Source organism: Microcebus murinus, chromosome 21 (assembly GCF_040939455.1).
Source record: "Microcebus murinus isolate Inina chromosome 21, M.murinus_Inina_mat1.0, whole genome shotgun sequence".
Lineage (NCBI taxonomy): Eukaryota > Metazoa > Chordata > Mammalia > Primates > Cheirogaleidae > Microcebus > Microcebus murinus.
In genome coordinates this window covers 1748260-1759288 of record NC_134124.1, presented here as the reverse complement: position 1 = coordinate 1759288, position 11029 = coordinate 1748260, and the positions used below count along the sequence as shown (strand labels likewise).

The 11029-nt window shown below is 62.6% G+C and overlaps 1 protein-coding gene across 4 annotated transcripts in view; it reads left to right on the top strand.

Annotated features, from left to right (window-relative positions):
* The first annotated feature begins 427 nt into the window (after positions 1–427).
* The window catches only part of ACSL6 (acyl-CoA synthetase long chain family member 6), a 55581-nt gene continuing 44979 nt past the window's right edge, over positions 428–11029 (top strand). For 3 of the 4 annotated variants that reach the window (XM_075996006.1, XM_075996005.1, XM_075996008.1), the window contains exon 1: positions 428–560. In XM_075996006.1, coding sequence (XP_075852121.1) covers positions 512–560 — 49 coding nt within the window. In that variant the 5' untranslated portion in view covers positions 428–511. Of the gene's footprint in view, positions 561–10581; positions 10824–11029 lie in introns of those variants that run through there. The other variant, XM_075996007.1, reaches the window with a different exon arrangement.

Genomic DNA, 11029 nt, shown 5'->3' with positions numbered 1-11029 from the left:
GGAGCCTGGAAAGGCCGTCGCGCTCCCGTCCTTACCGGTGACCGACGCGGCCCCGGGCCTCCGCGCGTCCGCACACTCGGTCCCAGGTACCGGCGCGCAAGCAGCTCCCGGGACAGGTGGCGGCGACCGCGGACCGCCCGGCGGTGGGACCCGGGCGCGGGGCGCGCGGGGCGCGGGGCGCGCGGTGCGGGCGTGGCGGCGGGTGGCCGCGGGTGGCCGCGCTCCCGCGCCCGTCGCCCGTGCGCTCCCCCGCCGGTTCCTCCCGAACGCCGGGGCCTGTCGTTGGGAGCGGGCGGCGGGGCCGGTGCGCTGCGGGCCGGGCGGTTCCGACGCGGAGCGCGGGGCGGAGTCTGCTCGGTGCGGGGCGCCCCTCCCCTGCGCCAGGCTCCGCAGCGCGGGGGGCGGGGGCTGCGGCGCCGCGGGCGGGGGCTAAAAATACCCGGAGCGGCGGCGCCGGCGACGACTCGGCTGCGGGCTGCGGACCCAGCCGGCCGGGCGGCCGCCGGGCGACATGCTGACCTTCTTCCTCGTGTCCGGGGGCTCCCTCTGGCTGTTCGCGGGTGAGTCCCGCCCTGCCCCGGCTGCGGCAAGCGGGGGGCTTCGCCCGGGCTGGGGAGGGGTCCCTGCCCGGCGCCGGCCCGTCCTGCTGCTGCGCGGTGTCCCCAAGGTCCCCGCGCCGGCGACGTGCGCCCGCCGCCCCCGGGGCCGGCTCCGGGCTGGGGCTGGGCTTGGGAAGCGGCGGGTCTGCGGGTGCGGAGCCTGCTCTCTGCGACCCCGCGACCTCCCCCCGTCCCGAGTCCCCTCCCCTACGGCCGGACCGTCGCTGAGCAGATTAGGCCCCGAGCCAAGGCCCGGGACAGACTTCCGCGTCCCCGTTCACCTCCTGGGACCAGAACCCGCGGGGTCGGGCCTGAGGTCCCCGGCGAGTGGGCGGCTGTGAACCGGGATTGACCCGGCCCGCTGACTTGGCCTGGGGCCTCCTCTCCGCGCTTCCCTGCCGCTTCAGCCCCAGCGCGAGATACCTGTGCAGCCTGGTCCACTTGGCTCCTGGCTCTGCCCAGGGCTGCAGCCCCCTCCCTTCCGCACGCAGGAGTCGGCTTCACCCCTGCGCCCTCCTAGAAGGCCGGGAGGACCCCGCTGGACCCCCGCCCAGCACCCCGTCCAGTCCCTACACCCCCGCACCTGGGGTCTCCCCGCAGGCCCTTCCATCTCCTGCTGGGGGGGGGGGTCCCCCGGAGTCCAGCACCGCGAAAGAGTCTCCACCTCCCCCACCCTCGTGTGCAGACTCAGCCCGAAAATGTATGTGAAGTGCTTGACCCTTAGTATCGGCCTTAGAGAGACCTGGCCCAGCCCAGAGGAAGTGCTGTGTGCGCGTTAGTGTTTATCACTATTTCACATACAGACAGCGCCATCAGGGGCCGTGGTAAAGTTCTTTATGGGAGGCAGTTGGCTCTTTCGAAATTCTCACCTGAAATTTTGCATGTGTTGTTTAATGTTCATAGTAAACCCTAGGAGGTGGGTGGTGCTGTCCCTTTATTTACCGAGGTTTAGAGGGTAACTCGCTTCCCTCCCTGGTGGCAAGCAGATCTCTGGCAGACTGGGATCAATTGATGAACCCATGCTAAGTGCCTGGTTGTCTGAGGCCTGAGCTGGAGGGCTGTGGCCAGGTAGTGACTCTCCCCACCCCCACCGGCACCCTGCGCCAGGCCGCAGGGGTGGGGGCGAGTAAGGCCTGGCTAATCCCCTCAGCTCCCTAAGCTCCTTCCGTCTGCCAGTCTGGTGACAAGCTGTGCAGGGCCACGCTGGTCCCGATGCACATCCAGCCGGGAAGGACAGGGTAAGGGACAGGGGTGATCAAAACGGGGATGAGGATGGTAACGGCCACCGTGTATGGCCTGGGTGCTGGGTGGTCTTAGAGGCCCTCCCCACGGCCAGGACCCCTGGGCCCTGCCCTCAGGAGGCCCCACACAGCCGTGGGTCCAAGGACAGTCTGGGGCTGCAGGGACGCTTGTGATGGGGTCACCAGCAGCCTGTGAGAAGAAAAGCCCCTCCCAGTGTGGGGCCCTGGTCTGCAAGTGGGGTCAGCTGCCGCCGGCTCTGGTGGCCTTTCCTGGGTCCTCATGGAGCATTTCCCAAAGTGGTCAGTCGCCACTAGTGGGAAGGGGGGATCTGCCTCCCTGAGGGTCTCTGCAGGGGCTTGAGTGACAGAGCAAGTGACTGCCAGGCCTGTGGCAGCTGCTGACAGGGAGGCCACGCTTCTCTGGGGTACAGTGCTGGTTGGGTGCGATGCCCTGGACCCCCTGGGGCATTCCTAGGTTAAGTGTCCACCCTCTTTGGGACTTTGCCTGGGCGCCAGCCTTTCTCTGGGGGCAGAGGAGACTCCCGGGCTGAGAACGGCAGTTTAGTGAGCACACCTGAGCACATGCTCGGCCTTGTTATTCCCGGCGTCCTGTGGCAGCTGCAAGATCCCTTCCACTGAGCCAGAAGCAGCAGGCGATCGACCGATATCTCTCTAGTGGGGTTATGTGCTTTTTGCCACCTCACCTGGCCCTTGGGAGACAAGGTGAGTCCAGGCAAGGGCTTCCCTCAGGGGCCTCAGGACAAGAATGACATAAAGGGGCAAAGGGAGCTGACCGTCTGGGGGAGGCAGCCAGGTACTCGGGGCTCTGGTCTCACCTGCGTGTGGAGTAGTAAACAAGAGACAAGTAAATACGTCCAGCGTGAGTCAGAGGCTGGGCCTGGTGCAGAAAAATGTGCTTTCAGTGCTACGAGCACTTGGAGGATGATGGGAGCGATGGATTGGAGCTTCTCCTGCCTATATTGGACCTTGGTGCAAAGTAGGATAAACGTGTAAAAGGGCAGCCCTTCCTCTCGGCTGACGCAGCCCCATGCCCTCGCACAGGGTCCAGTTTGTTCAAACGTGTACCTGCCCCCCAGTGATGTCTGAGTGGCCTCCTGCAGCGCGGGGCCTTTGTCAGGGACATGCAGGCCACACTCCAGACACAGGAAGCCAGACCAGCCAAGGAAGAGCCATGACGAGGGATGAGTCTTGAGGGTCGGGTGCCTGCAGAGCCTGGCTGTGGCTGCACAGGGTGTGCCAGTCATCACGTAGGAGCGTTTTGACCTCGGCACCTTCCCACAGCTCTCCAGCCTGCATGGTAGGCGCACGCCGACACCAGGGGGCAGCAGAACCCACTCACCGTGCTCCCCAGCCAGTTTTCTGCCGCTTGTGATTTTTAAGGGCTCTTAGGTTGACCTTCAGAAGGCTGAATTTGGCTCAGACTCCACTCCATATGGGACCTAGAACTTTCCCCTGCACAGGCTGAGTGAGCATGAGGCTCTGGCTTGTTTGCAAAAAAAGAAGCAAAAGGTGCAGGCTTTCCAATGACAGAAGCTGCCCTGTATATCCAGCCCATGCCTGGCACATAGTAGACACTCCAGTATGCATTGAATGAAGAACTGGGTGTGTATACGGGCAGAGGTGGGGGGGCGCTGTTTTCATTGGGGAAGTGTTGTTGCAAACATGCTGACTTAGCTACTGTTTCACTGAGCGCCTACAATGTGTCGAACAGCTTGTTCTATGATTCTCCAGGCTTCCCTTCAGTCTTCCCAGGACACCGTGGTGCTGTTGTCCCCGTTTGCTGGATGCAGCACCGGGAGACCCAGGGAGGTTCGGGGTGAAGCAGCTTTAGCAGGCTCGGCAGTGGGCCCAGGCAAGGAGGCAGTCGTTGGGCAGGGGAGGGTTTAAAGAGAGGACACACGTAAAGTGCCAAGAGCAGGGGCTGGCACACAGGGAAGGGCTCGTTAAATGTTAGCTGAAATTATAGCAACTTGTGCTGGGCCTTCCTTAAAGGAGACCCAGAATTCCGACATGCAGAAAGTGAGTAGGGAAACAGAAGGGCATCCCAGGCAAAGAGACCTGTGAGAGGGAAGATTGGAATTGGAATGAATGAAATCGAGGGGCACCTGGGCAGAATCACTGGACAGGTGGCAGCTGTCAACAAGAAGCATTGGAACAAATGATGCTGGGTTAATAAATTGCCTCATTCATAAAAAAAAAAGAAAAAGAAAAGAAAAGAAAAAGAAATCGAGGGGCAAACTCTGCCTGGCCAGGCCGGGCTCTGCGGGACTGGAATACCAGGCCAGGCAGCATTGACTCTCTTCTGCTCGGTAGTTGCATCACGCGGGTGTGGCTAGGAGCGGGCGTGCGGATGGCCAAGGTGACGTCCCTCCTGGGCTCCACAGGCCACGTGCGTCCCCTGATGTCTCGGGATGCACTGAGCGGCTGCCTTTGGCTCCTTCCGCAAGTCCGTGATTTCCTTGAGGGCAGGGCACACCCTGTACGTCGGTGCTCATTGCATGAATGAATGCTATAAAGAATTCCCTGAGAGTCATTTACTTTGATAATCATATGTTTTATAATCTGTTTCCTTGCCACAAGTCCATCAGCAAATAACAGACTTTGAGTGTGCTCCCAAGATGCCAGGCTCCATGCCTGGCTGGGGCATGATGGCAACACGGTAGAAGCAGTAGGAAACAGGTATGAACTTGTAGACAGGGCCGGGTCACCCTTCCCTGGAGAACCTTGAGTGCTGAGAACCGGCATGGCCCAGAACAGAAGGAAGTGCGCTGCAGGAGGTGTTTGCTGAATGAATGAATGAGTGAACAAATGAACCCACAGCTTCGGGGTGACTGGCTTTGCAGAAGGTGGTCTTCTCTGAGGGCTGTTGTTTCCTTAGGGCTCCGAGGTTCTGGCCTCCTCTTAGACTGGGCGCCCTGGCCGCTCTGCCAAGTGCAGATGCGAGGAATCCCAAGATGCTGGCCTCTCTAGACAGGCCGGTGTGCTGGCCCCGTGCCCTGCCTTGGCCTGCCCAGCATTCCCGCTAACCGTCCACTGAGCCCCAGGAGTGCTGTGGGCGAGATGCTGCTTTGCACCACGCAGCTGTGCTTTCGGACACCCGGGGGCGGTTGCCCATCGTCCACCTGACTGCTCCAGGAGCCCCCTGGCAGGTGTGGTCACTCCCAGGCCTGCTTCCTTTGTGACATTCCTGACTCTCGTCAAGTGTGGGTTCTGTGACAGGCAGAAGTGGGAGGAGGGAAGTGGATTGGGACAGAAATTCTGAGCCAAGCCAAGCTACCTATTCTGAGGTCCAACCAGTCATCTCAGAGCCTGAAGGATTTCAAGTCCCAAGAAGTCCCTCTTTGCCGGCTCTTCCCAGAGACACCTTCCTCTCCCTGCACCTAGTCCGGGCGTTCAGCCCGGGGTGTCGGTGGAGAGCTGGGGATGGCCAGCTCCTGCTCTGCCGTCTGCCCGTTCACCATAGCTGCCTCCTGGGGCTCTAGAGCAGGAAGCCAGGCCGGGCAGGGAACAATCAGCATCTCAGTTCTCAGACCCTGGATAAGCAAATCCGGCTTGGCACCTGTTGGGGCCAGGCGCAGGCGCAGTGATTGATGGCTTCTGGAGGAATGAGGGAGCGAGAGAGCAGCAGGCCCAGGCCGAACAGGCAGCTCTGGGACCGACAGCTCCGGGCCTGGCCCCCCGTGCAGGGGGTGGGGCCCAAGGAACTGAGCGGGACTCAGCCTGGCTACAGAGCTGTGCTTTTCCCTCCAACGTGTGGACGGCTGCAGGGGCCAAGACCTTCCTGTGGGTCTCCCCCTTCCTGTCTACTCCTGCTCCAGCCTGAGCTACGGACCGTTCCTGACACTGTCCACAGACCTTGCCAAATAGGCAGGAAGGCCACTGGGAGGGACAGTGAGGTCAACCAGACATGTGATAGAAAGGGCAGCTGGAGGCCACACAGCAAGGACGGCTAGAGCTGGGACAGAGAGCAGCAAGGTGGGACGTGAGCCAGCCAGTAGGAAGGGACAGGGAAGTCGGCTGGAGGCTGGACGGTGAGGTCCCCAGGCCAGTGAGAGAAAGACCGTTGTCAGCTTGGAGAACGGGGGACTCAGCTGGGACCCAGTCAAGCCTGCAGTGGTCTCCCCGCTTCGGAAGGGGCACCACCTCTGGCCTCTCTGTACTGCCCCCAGAACGGAGGCTACATGAAGCCACCTGGACCGGGACTCTGCTTGGTGGCTGGAGAACTTCAGGGTCGATGGTGACTGTACCTTTTAGCAGATGGGCTGGTTGTGGCTCTCTGGGAGGCACGCTGACTAGCGCATACTCTGCAGGCCCCCCGCCCCCCAAGTCTGGCTCTGTCTTGAGGCAGGTTGCAGGAAAATGGGGGGCAGGCCTTGTCCCAGCTAGTGGGGGACTTGGGTGCGTGGGTCCCTGATCTCCCTGCCACAGGTGGAGAGCAGGGAAGGCTGCTTCTCCAGACCTGGTCTGAAGTTTCCTCCCGTCCTCTGCCTCCTGCTTCTCCTCGGGGAGGTCTGTGACCTCCCACAGAGACATGCCTGGCATCTCGGTTTCATGAGCACCCTGTGTGTCCCCAACTCGTAGGAGAAAGACCTGAGGGGAGACAGCACTGGGTCACCATCAGAGCCGGGCGTTTTCTCTGTCCTCCTCGGAGCACCCGCCACCCTCGTCTTGGTTCAAAATCGGCCCCTGAATGGTTCTGTCCTCAGGGTCCTCTCTCGAGGCTAAACGATCATGTGTGTGCTTGGGGTCTTGCCGTGTCACTTCTCTGTCAGCGGGCGTCTGGGCAGCAGCTGCGCCCCGTAGGGCTCGAGATCTGCACCTCGGTGAACGGGCAGCTCCCGGTGACCATAGGGTGTCAGGCAAGTGGCGCTTCCGACTGCCGAAAGTCCAGAAGGAACTGCAGTCCGGTCTGGTCGTCTGCCTCCGTTGAGGGAGTCTGGGTGCCGGAGTGTCCCCGAGGCTGGTGGCTCCTGCGCTGGGCTCTGGGTCACCTCGAACCCCACCCCGGCGCGAGGGCACGGGCGGAGGCACTGCGGCTCCGTCCTCAGAGGTCCTGTCTGTACACCGCGGGACGGAGTCCTCCTGTTCACTGGCACATTGTTCTTCCCATTTCCTCCTCCACGTCTGCTATAAACTCCGTGAGAATCACTGAAGTTTGCTGCTACCTCGGACTCGGCTGTCAGTTACTATTGTTGGAAAGGGGAAACTCAGAGCCTGGAAGGGGCCAGCCCCAGCGTCCACCCGGAGGCCCAGCTCCCGCTCAAGGGGGTGGGAAGGGGGAATCCGGGGGACGGGTCAGTGGGAACAGCCTCCCGCAGCCTTGCTAGGCCAGCTGGGGCCTGGGTTTGCTCTGGTCTGAAAGACATTTTTGTTTTCTGGTGAGAACAAGCCCCAGCCTGGCCAGGAGCCGAGCTGGCGGCAGGAACACAAACCCTTTCATGTGATGGGGGCCTGTGGAGTGGGCAGGGCCCTCCCCTGCCTGCTCCTCGGGAGGTGCCATTTGCATATTCCCCTTTCTTCCCGGCCTTGAGAAGGAGGCTGGAGTTCCCAGTGCTCCCGGCCCAGGCAGGCCGGCTGCTCTTAACCCTTCGCAGGCGTGAGCTCTCTCGGGCCATCCGCAGGCAGGCGGGAGGCAGCTCACCTCCCCAGAGGGGCCTTTCAGGGGGTGGCAGGTTCCTGTTGCTGAGCGGATGGAAATTCAGATTTGTTTCTTCCTGTGGCATTCAGAGGAGGAATTCTGTCAGAGTGTGGAGAAGCCAGAAAATTAGGCTGTTTGTAGAGTTTGCCAGAAATTCAAGCTGTTTACCAAATTCACTAGGAAAGTGGCCCTTAACCATAGGCAAAGCTCTTTTTTCTTGCTCATCGTCTAATCCACAAGAGACACCAGTGGCACCGCAGTGGTGGTGAAGGAGCCACGCCGGCTCCGGCTGCAGACAGGCCTCCGCCTCCTTCCCGGGCACCGAGCAAGGGCCCCTCTCAGGTGCCCCAGCATCCTGCCGGCCCTTCCTGTGATCTTGCAACCCTTGCAACCCGCTCCGCTGAAGCTCGGTTCTCCTCCCCATCCCACCTGCCTCCTCGGCTGAGGGTGTGTCTTGGGTTCTGTCTTTTGTGCCTTTCTCCCCGAGCAGGTCTCCCCAGGAGACCAGCGGCAAAACCCTCTTGCTACCCCCGCTCAGTGACCCCGACTGTATCCTGGCAGGACCCCCCACGCCTCGAGGAGCCTGCCTGCAGGTGGAGGAGGTCCCTCCCCATCCTTCCTGCACCCCAGGTCCCTGCAGTTGAGCTCTGAGTGCGCAGCCTTGCCACGAGCAGCCGTGTGCCCTTTCCTGAAGCTGCCGTCCCTTAGCCGGGACGCTGGCAGTCCTGACAGGGACATGGCTGGGAAGGGAGTGGATCGTGTTGCAGCCGGAGGGTTTGGCTTCCTGCACTCTGGGGTCTGGCCAGGGCGTGTCCCCCTGCCTGTGCTGTGGCCACGGGCGGTGTCCCTAGGGTCCTGCCTGCTGCCCAGGGCTGGGTGTGGAAGGACCAGGCCTGTCCACACCGCCAGTCCCGGGCATCCACCTGTTTCCAGAGGTGCCTCCACCATTTCAGCCTCTGCTGTCACTCTTGGCTCTGAGAATTTTTTCTTGCCTAATTCATGGTGAGGACACGGCCTTTATCTCAGAGCTCTTGAAAGACACTGTGTTTCTGTTTGCTCCTCTGTGCTCAAGGCTATTCACATTTTAAAGTTCCTGAAAGTGCTGTTTGAGCTCAGGGCTGTGCTCAGGAATGCGGGCCCGGGGTTCCAGACTAGGGCCTGGGGTGAGTGAGGTGCTCGGGGTGCCGTTGTCGTAGGGACGGGGTAAAGGCACGGGCGGGATGGGGGGGGCTGCTAGGGAGGTGTGTTCACCTTGAGCGAGGGCTTGTGGGGACAGGTGGCTCTGGGAAGAGGTCAGTCACAGCTGGCCTTTCTACATGCAAGGGGCGTAATCGAACCCTTGGAGCCACAGCCAGCCTTTTCAGGAGGCTCTGCAAGGAGCAACCTCGTAACCTGGCAACCCCGTCTCGCAGGGATGCTCCGTGGGCCTCACCTGGCAACTCCCAAGTCAGGGAGGCCCTTTGCCACGTCTCTGCCCTTTAGTCCTCTGTGGTTCTGTGAGTCTAATTAACACCCAAGAGGAAAAGGGGGAGAGAGCTCGACTCCCTGCGGACGGGCTGGCTGGATGTCGGGCAGGTGCGGGCTGCTGCGTTTTCGTCTCTGTGAGTCGGGGTCACACAGGTGGGACGGTGGAGTTTGTGAGTCTCTTAACCTGGTGTCCGGCCATGCACTTCCTGGGGCGCAGTCGTTCCCTCACCCCCGTGCCCCTGGCGCCCTGCGGGGCCTCCCACCACGCGCTCGTTGTCCTGCACAGATGCTGCCCCGAGAGGCATTGAAGGAAGATTTCGTCTTGTGTGGATACGTCTCTGAAGCTGTCTGGAGAGGGTGGGAGTCCCGCCAAGAAGGAAGGGGAAGGGGCTTGGTGGGCGGGAGGCCAGCCCTCAGGCATCTGCGTTTTAGTCAGGGTGGATGGGGGAGGCCAGGCGAGGGCTGTGGGTGCAACAGGCACTCCCGTGGCCCCCCACGTGGCGGGCTGAGCTGTGAGGCTGCTGTCAGCCCCTGGGAAGGTGCCGCAAGCCTGCAGGCTCAGAGTCGCCAGGCACTGAGGCAAACAGCTCCTGGGAGGGAGCGAGGAGCACTGGGTCGTGGCTGGGACGTTCTTACAGGGGGAGCAGGGGTGGATGTGGGGGGAGCAGGGGGCCTAGTGGGGCAGACTCGGGGTTGCCCAGAAGCACCTGGTGTGGGGAGGGCCTTGGGCTGGTGAGTCCTGTGGCCTGGACTTGTCTTTTACCCGCTAAAACCTGTCACCGTGAGCCTGCTGTGTGCCCAGCCACCTGTTAGCCAAAGCTCCAGCAGCAGCCACCTGGCCCCTGCCCCTCACCTGTGGAGAGCGCTCACAGGTGGGTCTCCAGGAGTCCCGGGGCCTCATGCCACAGTCTGCAGAGCTGCTGCGGGAGTTCAGAGTTCAGCTCTGGCTCCAACAGGCACCCAACAGTGTGGATTCCAGCTCCAGCGTGGCCCGGAAACTCTGTCCCTGAGGGCTGCCGTCGGGGAGGGGCTGGTGTGCTCACCTGGGGTCTTTTGGGGCAGCTGAGCCGCTATCTTGCACCTGCTGAGCCCGGCCCTTGCTCGGGGGTGTCCCCACTGCCCAGAGCATTCTGGGGCAGACGTCTTATCTGTGACTTACAGACACTATGCCTGGCGGCTGTCTTCTCCACAGGAGGCTGGTCGTGACCTTGTGTGACCTTGCGGGGGCGTGGAGCAGAGGCAGCCCCCAGGAGAGGCTGGGGGTTGGGGGGACGGTCCTCCCCGAGCACCCCCAGTGCCCCCCGCCACCCCTGCGCTCCTGCTCCCTGCAGGTCCCAGCACAGAGCAGAGGGCCCCTCGCTGGCCCTCCGTGTCCCGGCAGCTGTGCCAGGACTTTGTTCCTGAAAGACCGGGGAGCAACCCCGGTCCAGTCTGGAGATGGGGGTGGGGTGCGGGCGGCAGCGGGGGGTGAGCCGGGGCTCTCGGCTGGCAGTGTGCGGGTTAAGGCCGGGCCACTCGGCTGGGCTGATCTGAGCCAGCGCCGCCCCACGTGCCCACGGAGGGGGCGGCCGCTCCTCACAGAGCCCCTGTGTCCCGTCCCCAGCCAGAGGCGCTCCCACAGCCACCAGGGAGCCAGCGCCTCTGCCTCCCTCTGCCTCCACCCGGCTTATCAGGGCAGGCGGCTGTTGCCACCGGCTATCCCCAGGAGGGCAGCCTCGGGGCAGGGCCTCCGCCTGCCACTTTGTGCTTGGATCAAGATGCGGCCACCTCTGTCCCTGGGCCCTGCAGCCCCATAAAGGGAGGCGGGTTCTAGCGGGACCTGCTTGGGCCTCCCCAGTGCCAGGAGCCGCTGGAAAGGTAGGGAGCAAACGCGTCTGTGTCCGCAAGTGTCTGTGAGCCAGCCGGCCTGGCAGGGTGGGGTGGCTGCCTCCACTAACCGCTGTCCCGGGTGTGTCCCTTGCTATGAGCCTGGCACTGTGCCCTCCGCCCGTGGCTTGTTCGAGCAGCCCCGCTGACTTGCCCAAGGCCACGCGGCCTTCGAGAGTGAGTCAGGACCCGGTGCC